Here is a 14215-nt window from a genome sequence, read left to right on the forward strand (position 1 = left end):
TCTGATTTCAATTCCCTGTTTAATCTGCAATTTGTTCTTAATGATTGCTCTTTATTGTTCAGGAAAACATGACACTTGACTGTTCTGGAGTTCAGTAGCTGTATCTTCTGTCTGTCTTTGGTTGAAGCGCTGTGTAGGCAACCCTAGACAAACCATCTCAACAAATGCTTTTTAAGGCCTATTAACTGTTCAAGTACACGGAAATAATCAGAAGTCACAGGTCGGCTGTGATCAGCTATAAAGGTTAATAATAAATTCTTAACACGTTCTTTAACTACACTGTGTTAAATAATGCAGTAGTACAATTTTCCACCTGACCAACAATTCATTCCAGAGGTCGAACCAAACACAGTCACAGACGATGACTATCTATACATATCACAAAAGGACTACACACGTTACAAAGTGAAATAGATATCTGATTTATAAATCATTCAATTTGCTGCCTTGTTTAAGATTTAGGTCCATAATTGAGTGCATTTAGTTGTGATTTCCACTGTAAATGTGACGCGTTGATGGGAGCTAAATCCTCAGCACCAGCTTAGCGATATGTCTCGGAGCAAAGGCGTCAAGAAGGGAAAGAGAGGGCGTTGTGCGTCTTTTGTTTTTGTTTTTTTAAATCAGACAACCTTGAACTACACTCTTGCACAAAAATGTCTTTAAGGCAAACGTGAATACTGATTTTCAAAAGGGGGAAAGTGGAAAAATGGATCCCTTTTTTTGTAAAGTTAGCAGCAGGATTTTCAGTTGAGGGTTTGGCCATTGGAGTGTTCTCAGAATCATTTACATTCACCTGGTTTCGTCAGCGCGCTGTGTGTGTCTTTTTCCACCCGTCAAACTTGTTGAATGCTTTTCCTTGCTCATAACACCTTTACAAAGCCAATTAAAAACTATTTGAAATGGTGCATTGTTTAGATCTTTGTTTTAGCCCTCGGTCTTTGTGACTGGCTTCGTGGGCATGCTGTCATGAATGTGAATCATGTTGCTGCCATGCTCTTGCACATGCAAGCACGTCCTTGTGCATGTGAATGTGAAGAACAAAAGCGGACCCACTTATAAAAGCACTGCTAGTGGCACCACTAGTTAAAAATTCAAAAGGTTTCACTTTCTTGTAATAGCTTGCACCTTTTTAAGGTGAATTAATTCCACCTATAGAATTAATTTACAAACTTTTTAAAGAACCAGATGTCTCAATTTTGATGGTTTGATAAAAGAAGGCTAAGTATTCTGTAGGAAAGACAAAAAGACGATGTTCAGAACACCGGAACAGCAGCATTCACTGTATTCATAACTTGAAGTTAAAGGTGTGCTTTATGGTCTTCATATTTCATGTCAGTCTTCCAGAAAGTCATTATTTGGTCAATTTGCATGTGGATTCCAAGCCTCTGTTGAAGCAGAGCAAGGATCATGCATAACAAGAAAAAAAGTCATGGTAAAAGAAGAGATGAAGACATTGAGAGAAGAGCTGGGGAAACATATTCAAGTACAATCCCTGACGCCCTTTCAGATGGTGTTGGAACCTTGAGTGCGATTGTGTCCTTCAGGGTTGTCAAAGCGCCAGGCTGTGAGCATTGGAGGCTGAAGCCTGCGCACGCTGCACCACTCCTGGACACTTTTCTCTCTTCAGCAGCTTGTGGTTTTGAAACAAGCCTTCATTTCGTGGAACACCATGAGTTCCATCTGGGAAAGTCAGTAGCCCTGGAGGGACAGACAGAGGACGCTAAGACGCTATCACAGAGAGAGAATACTGACATCCTGATGGACAGGCTGTTCCAGTGCTGTAAAACTCTTACCATAGCCTTCAACACGCCCATCTTTGAATTCCCCTTCAAACTTCATGCCGTCATATCGACTGAAGACACCCGTGCCATGAAATTTTCCGTGTGCAAATTCGCCTTCGTATCTGAAATGGTGAAAGTAAAGCATGAGTTTATTTTTTAATCAAGTACAAAATTTGTTCTCTTGTTGTTTCCACTCTTTTTGTTCACACACCTGGATCCATCTGTAAAAAGCAGTACACCAGAACCATGGAAGAGTCCATTCTCAAACTGACCGCTGTAACAGGTTCCATCCTGAAACTTGAGCTGGCCATCACCATGTCTCCGACCTGGAAAGTTCCACAACATCAAAGTGAGCAATGGCAGTAACTTCAAACAGAAGATACCATTCACTTGTGAGGAATCTAATTAAAATCAACCACCAGGTCTGTTGTGGTTTATTCCTACATAACAAATTGCAACATACTGATGGAAAACCGAGCCTACCGTTTGAACTTACAGTGTGGCCGAGGGATTTAAATTCACTTTTACCGTAGAGGTGCTTCTCATGTCACATGAGTTAGTACGTGCCTGGATTTAAATACCCCTCCACCCTTGCTCAGAGAAAGGTTTACTACTGTCCCATCTGCCTCCTGTGCACTCAGAATTACAGCAGTCTAATCCAGCAGATTTTTAGCAGGGATTTCTACTTTGGGATCCAGATTGTGAAAACAGTCAAGGAATGTACTTGCACTCCCCTCCTAGAAGCCTGTGATCCACTACTGAAGCTTATAATCACATCAGAGGGCACACACCTGCAACTGGTTTAATCCACGAAAGCCACACTGAAAATGCAGGTAGAGCAAAATTTGTTGAATACAATAGGTTAAGTTGTGTTGTTTTTATGTAAAAGCAGCTGAAAATCTTAACAAACCAAATGACAAGAGAAAATTACTCTGGGATTGTCTTATTCCTAGCATATTGGCTTAGTTTCTCAGAAGCAGCTGACAGAGGACACTAAGATTTCCAAAACAGGTCCAAAGTCTAATCCAGACAAAGCCAGAGCTAGCAACTCAGTCGCTGCTTGTCTTGGGTTACCAGTGCTTGCTAATTGGGATTTGACTAAATAGCTTGAGCTTGCATGTCACTAAATGTAGCATCACTGTATGTGTGTTAGAGAGATTTAAAACAGAGCAAGCATCCTGTGATATTTTAGACAGGTGAAAATTTGGACAAAGATGTTTTCCCCACAGCTTTATGATAACCCTGCCTTTGGTACTTTCCTGCTATTTCCCTGTAATAACATTATTTATGTAAATACAACTCACTTACAAAGCTCTCTGTTATGTGTACTCTGAAGTTAAACATCCAGCACAGATGGGTGAACATCAAGCTCAGTGAGGCAGCTTACTTATTACCTTATCTAATGGATGCTGCTTTAGCTGATGCTTTATAATTTACTGAAATTATTTAAAAGTTATTGAAATATCTGGAAACATGCAAGGAAATATACAGGTCTAAAAAGCTTGAAAGTTAGTATTTGCTGTGCCCAACACAACCTGAACTCTCTTAGACAAGCTTTCTTTCCTAAGAGAGCAAAATATCTCTCCAGGCCTTTCAAAGTTCTTCTTTGGGGGTCGCCGGGTCGGCTACCTTTTGTTCTGTTCTCTGTCAAAATTATCCCACATTGCTTTAATAATGTTGAGGTACAAGCTCTGGGGGGGCAAATCCATAAGTAACAGTGCTTCATTGTGTGTTCTTCTATCCAGGTATGCTTTTACTGCACTTCCAGTGTGCTTGTGATCATTGTCATGCTAAAAAATGAAGCCCTTGCCAATCAGATGCTTTCTAGATGGCACTGCATGGTGGATTAAAAAAGTATATCTTTGGTATTTTTTGTAGATTCAACTAAAGAAATGGGAAGAAATTGCGTTTTTGTAACAGGCTGCTAGTAATAAAGTGCCTAATGATCCAATTTAAAATGTTTTTTTTTTCACCTGTTCAGTGGATTAATAAAAAGAAAAAGAAAAAAGACCATTCCTCTGAAAATGGTCAGTTACCAGAGCTGGACTAAAGATTAGTGAAAAAGCAGCAGAAAAACTTAAAAGCTGATAGCTAAAGCAACAACACCTTGGAGACATATTCTAAACACACTACCATAGCTACAAGTGACAGCCTGTCTCCCTTGTATTAACATAATCATGTCTGGACATCCTTTAAGCTTTCTTTAAAACTGAAAAGTGGGATTGTCTTGCCTTCTTTCCACTCGCCGTGGTACTCTTCCCCACTAGCATAGGTGAAAGATCCTCTGGTCAGAGTCATGGTTTTCCTGTCAGCACACAAACACACTCTGAGTCACTCTTTGACTGAGTTAAAAATGCACACACATGTACTTATGAGTAGAAATTCCTTTTGGGATTATTAGTCCCTCTGTCTATGGAACAGGAAAGTAATTTCCTCTTTGGTACACATATATACTGTAGGGTTGGAGACCTCAGTCATAAAGCAGACGTGATGAAAGCAGAATGCTTCTAATAGTCTTTAAAGGATTACCTTACTATGATGATCTTTTTCTTTAATCAGTCATATTTAGTAAAGAAAGACAAATAAATGCATTATCTAGCTTCTATTACAACCTCTAGACCTTAAAGCCTTAGAAAGCTTTCCAATTTCTTTAAATAGTAGGGGATTATTTTAACTTCATACGCTTCCTATAATTAAATAGCACACGGGGGAGGGGAGCTATTTGATGCACCCCAAAATGAAGGCTAATAATCAAAAAGGCTTTATAAAAAGGCAAAGGCAAGTCACATCTGATCCCATAGCTGCAAAAGCACAACTCTGATTATAATACAGTGCATGCTGGTAGCGGTGACGCTGGGGTATGCCCAGTTGTGAGGAACGCCTTTTACAAAGGTTCAGACCCTGGAAGCGTTACTGTAGCATGGATGCAGACATACACCAAAGATGATTGCTATTTAATGGTTAATGACGCTCTTCCTTTAAAAGAAATAAATGATAATGTGTACAATGTACAATGAGAGTGAGGTGTAATTTCATCCGTGATGTCAAACGAATAAATAATTGATCACACCAACACTGAAACGTTGTTGGAAATATCCAACTTAGGTTGCCAATATGTTCTGAGCAGTGCAGTTTTCACTTACATAACATGTTGCTGAAAAGGCTGTCGCTTTTAATGACAAAGCCTAGGTAGATCTGATGTAACCTATATCTCATCTATAAGGGGGGAAAGGCTGCACACCCGTTAACGCTTTAATTTACCTGCAGACTACGTTTGTCGTCTCTGAAGCATGGAAACCACCGTGCAAGAGCGGAGGGGCGTAAAAATATGAAAACACCGGCTGAGAGACGTTTGTCGCATTCAGGTCCTCCTCGTAAGCTTGATCGAAGCAGTTGTCCCAGACACGCTTTGAAAAAAATGCTAAAATCGTCATTCTTTTGGATTCATTTGTTTGCACGTTGAATTATAAGGTGGGAAATTCCCATGTTTTATTTTTTAAACCCTATTTGGTTGCTATCAAATGTTTTATAGTTGTCGACTTTTTGTTGGTGGCCACCCTTCCGCTAAGGTTTAATAATTCCGGCATCACGTGAACGTAGCATTACAACGCCGTTGGCATAGTGTGCAGGTTACAGACAGTGGCAGACATATTTATCATAGAATGATGCTGGGCATTTTTCTGAAGCTGTTTAATTATTTTTGTCATTATTGTTGGCCAATGCTGTGTTTTATATAGGACCAAACATGCTATTACTACTAATACTACTAAATTCTTACTATTTTTAAAAATCTGATTAAGATGTCGGGATTTTATTTTAGTTAGATGGCCAAACTCCCTGTCCTAGCTCATGGTAGCCTACTGATGTATATTGCAGAGGTTTTCTTAATAATAACCTAGTCACTTTATTTAATACTACTGGGCTGCACTCCCTTTTGCCTTCACAACTGACTTCACAACAATTCTTCATGGCACGTAATTTAACAAGGTGCTGGAGACCTGGGTCTATATTGACATGATAACCTCACACAGTTACTGCAGAATTGTTGGTTGCTCATCTATGATGAATCTGGCAGTCTATGGCAGTGAATCTGCCATCCCAGGGGCGCTCTACTGGATTGAGAGCTGGTGCCTGTAGAAGCCATTTGTGCTCAGTGCAGTGACTCATTGTCAAGGAACCAGTTTGCAATTATTTGAGCTTTGTGACATGGTGCACTATCCTGCTGGAAGCAACAGTCAAAAGACTAATACAATAAAGAAGTGGATATGGTCATGAGCAATACAGAGGTGGGCTGTGGTGTTTAAATAATGTTTAACTGGTATTAAGGGTAGTAAATCACTTTTCTTCACCACTGATCAGTTTGAACTACAGGAGGTCATCTTGACCATGTCTACATACTTAAACGCATTGAGTTGCTTCCATGTGATTAGCTCATTAGACATCTGTGTTAACAAGCAGTTGAATGGATGTCCCCGACAGAGTGACCAATGCAAACACTGGTCAAATTGAAATCTGAAACATCAAAAATGCAGAGCTACCCTCTGTGGCAACCCATTATGATAAGAGAGCTGATATATAGTCGTGGTAAAAAGTAAACACACATTTGTTCAATTCTAAGGGTTTTATCAGGACATAGTAAACATCTGCTGTGAAGCAGTGGGTTAGTGAGCTATGTTGAGCTTAAAGTCAGAATTTTCAGTGTCATGAAAGTGGTTCTCTCTTTTTACTGGGCTAAATTATCATGGCAACTTATGCAAAACATATAACCTGGTTCAGGAGTGGCTTAAGTTTTGTTTAAAAATCATGTGGAAGTGTCACTTTTTCACATCTTTTATAAAATTTATAGCATTCAGTGTCATATAGATCCTCTAGGGAAACGTGTTTTATACAGTGGGATGCAAAAGTTTGGGCAACCTTGTTAATAGTCATCATTTTCCTGTATAAATCGTTGGTTGTTACAATAAATTAAAAAAAGTCAGTTAAATATATCATATAGGAGACACAGACAGTGATATTTGGGAAGTGAAATTAAGTTTTTTCAAAATCAGGCAGGTGCATAAATTTGGGCACCACAAAAAAAGAAATGAAATCAATATTTAGTAGTTCACCTTTTGCAGAAGTTACAGCCTCTAAATGCTTTCTGTAGGTTCCAATGACAGTCTGGATTGTGGTTGAAGGTATTTTGGACCATTCCATTTAACTCACACCATAGATTTTAAATAATATTCAGGTCTGGGGACTGAGATGGCCATTCCAGAACGTTGTACTTGTTCCTCTGCATGAATGCCTTAGTGGATTTTGAGCAGTGTTTCGAGTCGTTGTCTTGTTGAAAGATCCAGCCCCGGCGCAGCTTCAGCTTTGTCACTGATTCATGGACATTGGTCTCCAGAATCTGCTGATACTGAATGGAATCCATGTGTCCCTCAACTTTGACAAGATTCCCAGTCCCTGCACTGGCCACACAGCCCCACAGCATGATGGAACCACCACCATATTTTACTGTAGGTAGCAGGTGTTTTTCTTGGAATGCTGTGTTCTTTTTCGTCCATGCATAACGCCCCTTGTTATGCCCAAATAACTCAATTTTTAGTTTGATAAGTCCACAGCACCTTATTCCAGAATGAAGCTGGCTTGTCCAAATGTGCTTTAGCGTACCTCAAGCTACTCTGTTTATGCTGAGGGCGGAGAAAAGGCTTCCTCTGCATCACTCTCACATACAGCATCTCCTTGTGTAAAGTGCGCCGAATGGTTGAAAGATGCACAGTGACTCCATCTGCTGCAAGATGATGTTGTAGGTCTTTGGTGCTGGTTGACTCTGACTGTTCCCCACCATTCATCGCTTCCGTCTATCCGAGATTTTTCTTGGTCTGCCACTTCGAGCCTTAACTCGAACTGAGCCTGTGGTCTTCCATTTTCTCAATGTGTTCCTAACTGTGGAAACAGACAGCTTAATTCTCTGAGACAGCTTTCTGTATCCTTCCCCTGAACCATGATCGTGAACAATCTTTGTCTTCAGGTCATTTGAGAGTTGTTTTGAGACCCCCATGTTGCTATTCTTCAGAGAAAATTAAAAGAGGAGGGAAACTTACAATTGACCCCCCTAGATACTCTTTCTCATTATTGGATTCACCTGTGTATGTAGGTCAGGGGTCACTGAGCTTACCAAGCCAATTTGAGTTCCAATAATTAGTTCTAAAGGTTTTGGAATCAACAAAATGACAACAGTGCCCAAATTTATGCACCTGCCTGATTTTGTTTAAACAATTATTGCACATTTTCTGTAAATCCAATAAACTTCATTTCACATCTCAAATATCGCTGTGTGTGCCTCCTATATGATATATTTAACTGACATTTTTTTATTGTAACAACCAACGAGTTATACAGGAAAACTATTAAGAAGGTTGCCCAAACGTTTGCATCCCACTGTATGTACAGCTGCATCCTACTAACATTACCAACAAAGCTCAGCTGTAATTCCAAAGCAAATTGTATTCAATAAGGGGTTGCAAAAAAATGCATAAATGTTTTGATACCTGATTGTAATCTGCTGCTAGATCCGGAACTACTACAAGAACACAGAAAACAGAATACCTATTTATGTAATACCTTATTTATGTAAGCCAAATTTCATTTTGGTTTACATAAATAATGCTATAGTTTAAAATGTCATGTGTTTTTGTTCAAGTTAAACTTGTATTTACCTAACTGTAAGACCTCAGGGATGTACTTACATGTACTGTAAAGGCAGTTATACACACTTTGGCTTTCTTTGCATTAGGTGGCTTGACAAAATCATGAAAGTTAGTCAGATATAAGGGCTATCACAATGATGGTTCTCAACTTTCTTTGTAAACCCAGACTTTCTGCTTCAGACTCTGAGCATGTTCATATAAATGAACTCTTCTTCCTCACAAAATGATCCCTATAAGCGCTCTGTACTCCAGTCAAAGATGGTATTAAATGACGTCGAGAGAACAGTGATAAAAAAATTAATTAAAACAAAACTATATAGAAAATAAAATACAACAGAAAAATGCTACAGTATTTCACCTGGCAATGCTCTTTATTTGTAACCTGACAGCTGTCATTAGGATTCCTTCTTTGAGAATGATCAATATAAGAAATTTTGTAGCTAATCATGAACTATTGCCATGAAGCTATTTTTCTCTAATATAGCTAAGTTAGACTCTGGTGGAGAGAGGAAAACTTAAAAACTGATAAAGGTGGTTGGCTTCAATGTCAATGTAACTTTTTGTCAATTACTTACATTCTTGCTTACTAAACCTGACACCCTTTTGCCTTGTAAGTAATTCATGATTCTAGTATAGTTACTGAGCTTTAAGCGCTAAATAAAAAAAATAAAAAAATAGAAATAGCAGCATTTAAATTAAAATGTAAAATGTAGTCTATCAAGGAAAAGCACGCTTTAAAATAGAAACTATTTTAAAAAGTCATTACATGGGTAATACAAATATTATAGATTACTTAATTGCATTTATTTAGTTTGTTACTGATTAACAGACTGATTTAATCAGACTATCAGTTTTGCATACTGAGAGCGATTTCGCCTTTGACGCAGGGTGCGTGCGCGTTCACGCAGCCCTTCCTGCTTCCGTAGTGCTGCCGCCAGAAGGAAGGCTTATAGAAAATGGCGAGCCTGTGTAAAAGGCAGCAATGCACAATCGACAGATACAGCATTCGGAAGGAACTTGACTCGTGGCCACACAAACTCATTCAATGTGTAGGTAAGGATAATGCTTGTTGCACGGCACACAATTGCACGGCTTGAATTTCACTTCTGTTTGACCTTTATCGGTGTAAATAACCATCTATTACCGCACTCACTCGGGGCTTCTCCCAGCGACTTTTTGTCCTCAACTGTTTCCTTCACACGGCAGCCAGCAGGACTCGTTAGTTAAATGTCGCAGTTTGCGACAATGTTGCATTACTTGTTGGGTCCAATTGGTGTTTTTATCGTCCATAATGCGTCGACTGCAGACTTTAGGTATGTAGTGGCGTTACGTTAGTTTGTTTAAAGGGCGCCCTGCTTAAAGGGAGTGTCTCTGTGTGTCGGCCAAAAGCAGTCGTTTTCTAAAATACGTCTTCCCGTTGTTGTTGATACTGTATGTTGGATGGGGGAGGGCGACATATACCCTTGAGGTGATGTTTTCAGTCAACATTTAGCCTACTTGCTTCTCAAATTGCTACTCGAGGATTCGCATTAGTGAATGGAGGAAGTGGCGGAGACCCCAATGCAGAATCTGTTTCCCTTTTCGACGATATAAACTTCTCCAACATTTGACGTTAAAACAGGTAATTACAAAAGCAGTTGTTGGCTCTAGGTTTCGCGTCCATTGCATTGTGTGTATCGTCCCGGGGTGGAGGGTGGGACCCCTGATTTTTCCGTCCAGTAGTGAACATGGTAAACATTATACCCCTTTAAGATAAACATGGAAGCATAGCACCTTAATTCAGTTAGGAGTTGAGACAACCACGGCTTAGTTGAAGTATATAAACTATGCACATGAGTTCAGCTACATATCCTCACTAGTCTGTGTGCAGTGTGTTACCTGTCACTAATATCCTGCAGCCAAACACGGTGTTTGTGCTCAAACAAACAAGAAAACAATCACACACAAAATATTTCACAAACTCACTTAGCCTGGGATTTCACCCTGATCCTTGTCATACAGGTACATTTAAACTTTACATTTAAACTGTAGGGGTGCTGAATGAGCCATTTTAAACCTCTCTATCAGGTTTCATGGCTTTATACTTGCTAGGTTTTTTTGTAATGCACACAAAACAGATAAACGCTACATTCTTAGTGATAAAATAGCCTGTAAGAACAGACGCAACTTGAAAAGCTGCACAAGGCATGTGCCTAGCACGGTGCAAATACATCCAGAGTAGATCAACCAAACAAAATGCTTCAGTTTCTGTACAAATGACAAATGATTGGTGTGCACAGGGGTTAACTGTGGTGTCCGGTTCTAAAGTCCTCTGTGGGCAGTATGAAGTTACCTGGTTCCTCCTTTTCTACATCACCATCTAATTATTGTTTCCCACACATAATGATAGGTGGCCGGTGTTTTTATTAGTAGTTTTACACTGTTTGACCGAGTGGCTTGAAGTAAAAGAAGGAGACTCCATTTGAGTCCATTTAAATCCATGTGACTCGGTAACATAGCAACAGCCAGTGTGGACATTTCACTGTCACAGATTGATCAGATGAGAATCACTGAGTTGCTCAGTGAACCCGGTTGTTATCGTCAAATCAACATGTATTTTTTTTTCTTACTTCATGTAAGGACACATTAGAAATGTTTTACGCATATTCTGACAAGAATACAGCACGGGCTGTTTTTGGCTGGATAGAACTATACTATAACTCATACTTAGATATTACTGTAGGTTGTGAGCTCCCTTTTTGGCACAATTGTAAACAGATTTGAAAACAAAGACTTGACATAGAATACACAGACTATTTTAAATCTCAGGACCCTACTTCTCATGTTCTCAAAATGTCACATTAAATTAATTTCTTGTTATGTGGCTGCTATGTATAGATCATGCTGAGACGTATAATGACTAAGCAACCCATGCACAGTAGTGTGTGTGTGCATAAAAGCTAATGTTTTAAGTTTTCCTGTTATTTAGGAATTCTAGAGTTTGGATTGTCATATATTCTCTGCTGTTGGCTTATTTAGCAGTTGGTTAAATTCTGATTACATTATTAGGAAGAGAAGAAAAGCTATTATCACAGACCAGCAAAACCTGTAAAGGTTTAGCTGTTTTAGGCATATGATGCTGTCTGTTTTAAATGCTAAACCTTAACATGAACTATTGGTTATAACACTAAAATGTATAATATGTGGAATGAATAAACTTATTCCAGCTGCAGTGCTAGGTGAGCGCCGTTTTAGTCGTTGCTAAGAAATTGGAGAGAGAATAGTAGCTTTCTGACTAGCTGCAAAGCCAGGACTGTTTGGTTATTCAGTCCCTCCTTTATGATTGACAAATGTCCCTTGTGTTTAGGCTATAAGTAAAGCTGCAAGTGCATGACAACAGCATCAGTCTGCTAGCTGTAGAATGGCATATTCTGTCCAAGACAACAAGGACATACTTTTGTTTGACTTTTTGGTGGAGAGAGCTGCACGCCACCACCCTGCTGTTGCTGAAATGGACATTTTGTCTTTGTGTATTTAATGTGAGGACTAAAACTGCAGGGCAGAGACAAGCACAATTGTCCCATAGAACAGCGGCAACAATTGTCAGTATGTTTGCCTATATATGTGTTCATGGGTCCATCAGCCTCCAGATGCAAACTGTGTGGCTGAAAATGCGTGTTCTGTCTGGATTTGGAGAAAATTGGACTTCAACCACACCAGCTAACATTCAAAAATGCCTGGAATGTTAGTTATTCATGTTTGCCTTTGACACTTGGGTGAGTGGGTTGAAAGATTTGCTCAAACAAATAACAAACAAATCAATATTGACATCAGGCATATTGTCTTGTTTATAGTGCAACTTGGGTATGGCCTGTTTTCTGCTCTAGCATGCCCACTCTGTTGGCTTAAATCTTCCTAATTTGCAAAAAGAACTGGCTGATTTTTCGTAGCATTTTGCAAGACATGACCAACAGCCTCTGTGACTGCCTTTTGAGTGTGGGCTTGCCTGTGTGCTCGGGCATTTGTGCATCTCATATTTGTTATTCAAAGTCATGCTTTGTGCAGCATTACACCATTTGAATGTCAGTTTGCATCATATCATATTAAGTATTCATAGTATTTTTTTTTTCTTTCCCTTGCTGTAGTTGTCCAAAGCTGCCAACTCATTGCCTGATCCAGCTACAGCATATTGCTTGTTATGAACAAAATCCATAGTGGCCAAGTCAGGTTTCAAACGCTGCTTTTACTCATGCCCTTGTAACTTTTAAGCTTATCTGTTGACCTACAGCGAGCTGCTTTTTTTGTGGGTTGCAAAGTGAGGGTAAATGACTTTGATTCTGATGCATGCATCAGATTGAGCATTGCTCAATCATCCAGGTAAGTAAATCCCCCCAAAAGTTGATTCTGTTCATCTGGACGTAGCGTTTTCAGTGGGAGAAATGTTTCGTCTCTCATCCAAGTGACTTCTTCAGTCTCCACTGACTGCAGGTTTCCCCAGTCTTATAAACAGCACATTTGCATAATGACTGAAACTAGCACCACTGAAGGAACAATGGGCTGTGAGGTCAGTTCCTTCATCATAAATAATTATAATGAGGGAACTGACCTCCCAGCGCAAATACTGTTTATAAGATTGGGGAAACCTGCAGTCAGCTGATACTGAAGAAGTCACTTGGGTGAGTGACGAAAAGTTTCTCCCACTGAAAACGCTACGTCCAGATGAACAGAATCATATTTTGGTGACATTGATTTTGTTAGATTAAAAGCTCGGCCTCTGTGTAGTGGGCAGACTTGGGTTTCAGATCATCATATGCAAAATTATGTTCTCATGAGCATCAATCTGAGGATTCTTGTAATCTCAAAATATGAGTTGTTCAAAGATGAAAGATTGACAGTCAGTTGTTGATCATGTAGTATTCCCAAACCTTTTCTGTTAGTAAAACTGATGTTTCCCACTTAAAATATAAATTCCAACTAAAAAAATGTCATCTTCATCAACTGTATTACTGATAAATGCACTGGTAGTAGACATGTTACAGATAACGTCTTGCAGCTATAATAGCAGGCCTAATAGCGGTTACACCAAAGAAAATCAAGGAACAGCACATTATTTCTATGAAATGATAATAGCTGAAGCATTTATCAGTAATGCAGCTGATTAAGTTTAAGTCACGAAGGATGGATAAGACTTTTAGTATTATCCCAATAATTCTGCTGAAGTGTGGTCTGCATGAACTCATCAAATAGCAAGTGCTTCATTATATCGTGATAGGCTGTTTTCTGCAGACCAATTAGCTGCATATGGAGGTTTTCAACTGCATCAGTGCTTAGTGCGTCACGTTTAAAGATTGCAGTTGTTTGTTCTCCCAGAGATATTAGGTCACTGCAGTGTACACAATAAAGGGCATTTGTTTCCTGATAGTATTTCATTCATGTTACCTGCATGGGCTGTTCTTGTTAGATAGAGGAAGTTGTTTTTAACATGATCACCTACTGATTAGTTTCTTGAATTTTCCTTATCATACAATTGGGGATGTAGTGAAATGTGTGGGGCCTGAATGATTATGTCTCTTGGAAAGTGAATCAGTAGTCTGAGGTTGTGGCCAAAAATGATGGCTTTTGCAAGGTTTATGTTGGCTTCATAACAATTTGAACCTCTTCTATGAGTTTGGAGACACCCCTTCTGAGATAATGTGTAGAACATCTTGAGTTGGGATTTCCTTTAAAGAAGCACTCTAAATAGAATTAAACTGATTTTGA

At 39.3% G+C, this 14215-nt stretch overlaps 2 protein-coding genes across 4 annotated transcripts in view; one reads left to right on the forward strand and one right to left on the reverse strand.

Annotated features, from left to right (window-relative positions):
• On the reverse strand, positions 1-9783 carry morn4 (MORN repeat containing 4). 2 transcript variants are annotated; one of them, XM_085428149.1, is made up of 5 exons: positions 9630-9783; positions 4013-4086; positions 1993-2107; positions 1794-1903; positions 1-1698 (listed from the first exon to the last, which is right to left on the reverse strand). In XM_085428149.1, the coding sequence occupies exons 2-5, from the start codon at positions 4077-4079 to the stop codon at positions 1550-1552; spliced, it is 441 nt and encodes a 146-aa protein (XP_085284275.1). In that variant the 5' UTR covers positions 4080-4086; positions 9630-9783; the 3' UTR covers positions 1-1549. The 2 variants fall into 2 exon arrangements, with proteins under 2 accessions (XP_085284275.1, XP_085284274.1); XM_085428148.1 differs by lacking the exon at positions 9630-9783 and adding an exon at positions 5043-5383.
• Positions 9397-14215, forward strand: part of LOC146655657 (uncharacterized) — a 25714-nt gene continuing 20895 nt past the window's right edge. The window contains exon 1 of one of the 2 annotated variants that reach the window (XM_085428145.1): positions 9397-9529. In XM_085428145.1, the coding sequence (XP_085284271.1) occupies positions 9433-9529 (97 nt within the window). In that variant the 5' untranslated portion in view covers positions 9397-9432. The remainder of the gene's footprint in view (positions 9530-14215) is intronic. The other variant, XM_085428146.1, reaches the window with a different exon arrangement.

Source organism: Rhamphochromis longiceps, linkage group LG13 (genome assembly GCF_057381845.1).
Source record: "Rhamphochromis longiceps isolate RC_006_pf linkage group LG13, R_longiceps_female_GT1.1, whole genome shotgun sequence".
Classification (NCBI taxonomy): domain Eukaryota; kingdom Metazoa; phylum Chordata; class Actinopteri; order Cichliformes; family Cichlidae; genus Rhamphochromis; species Rhamphochromis longiceps.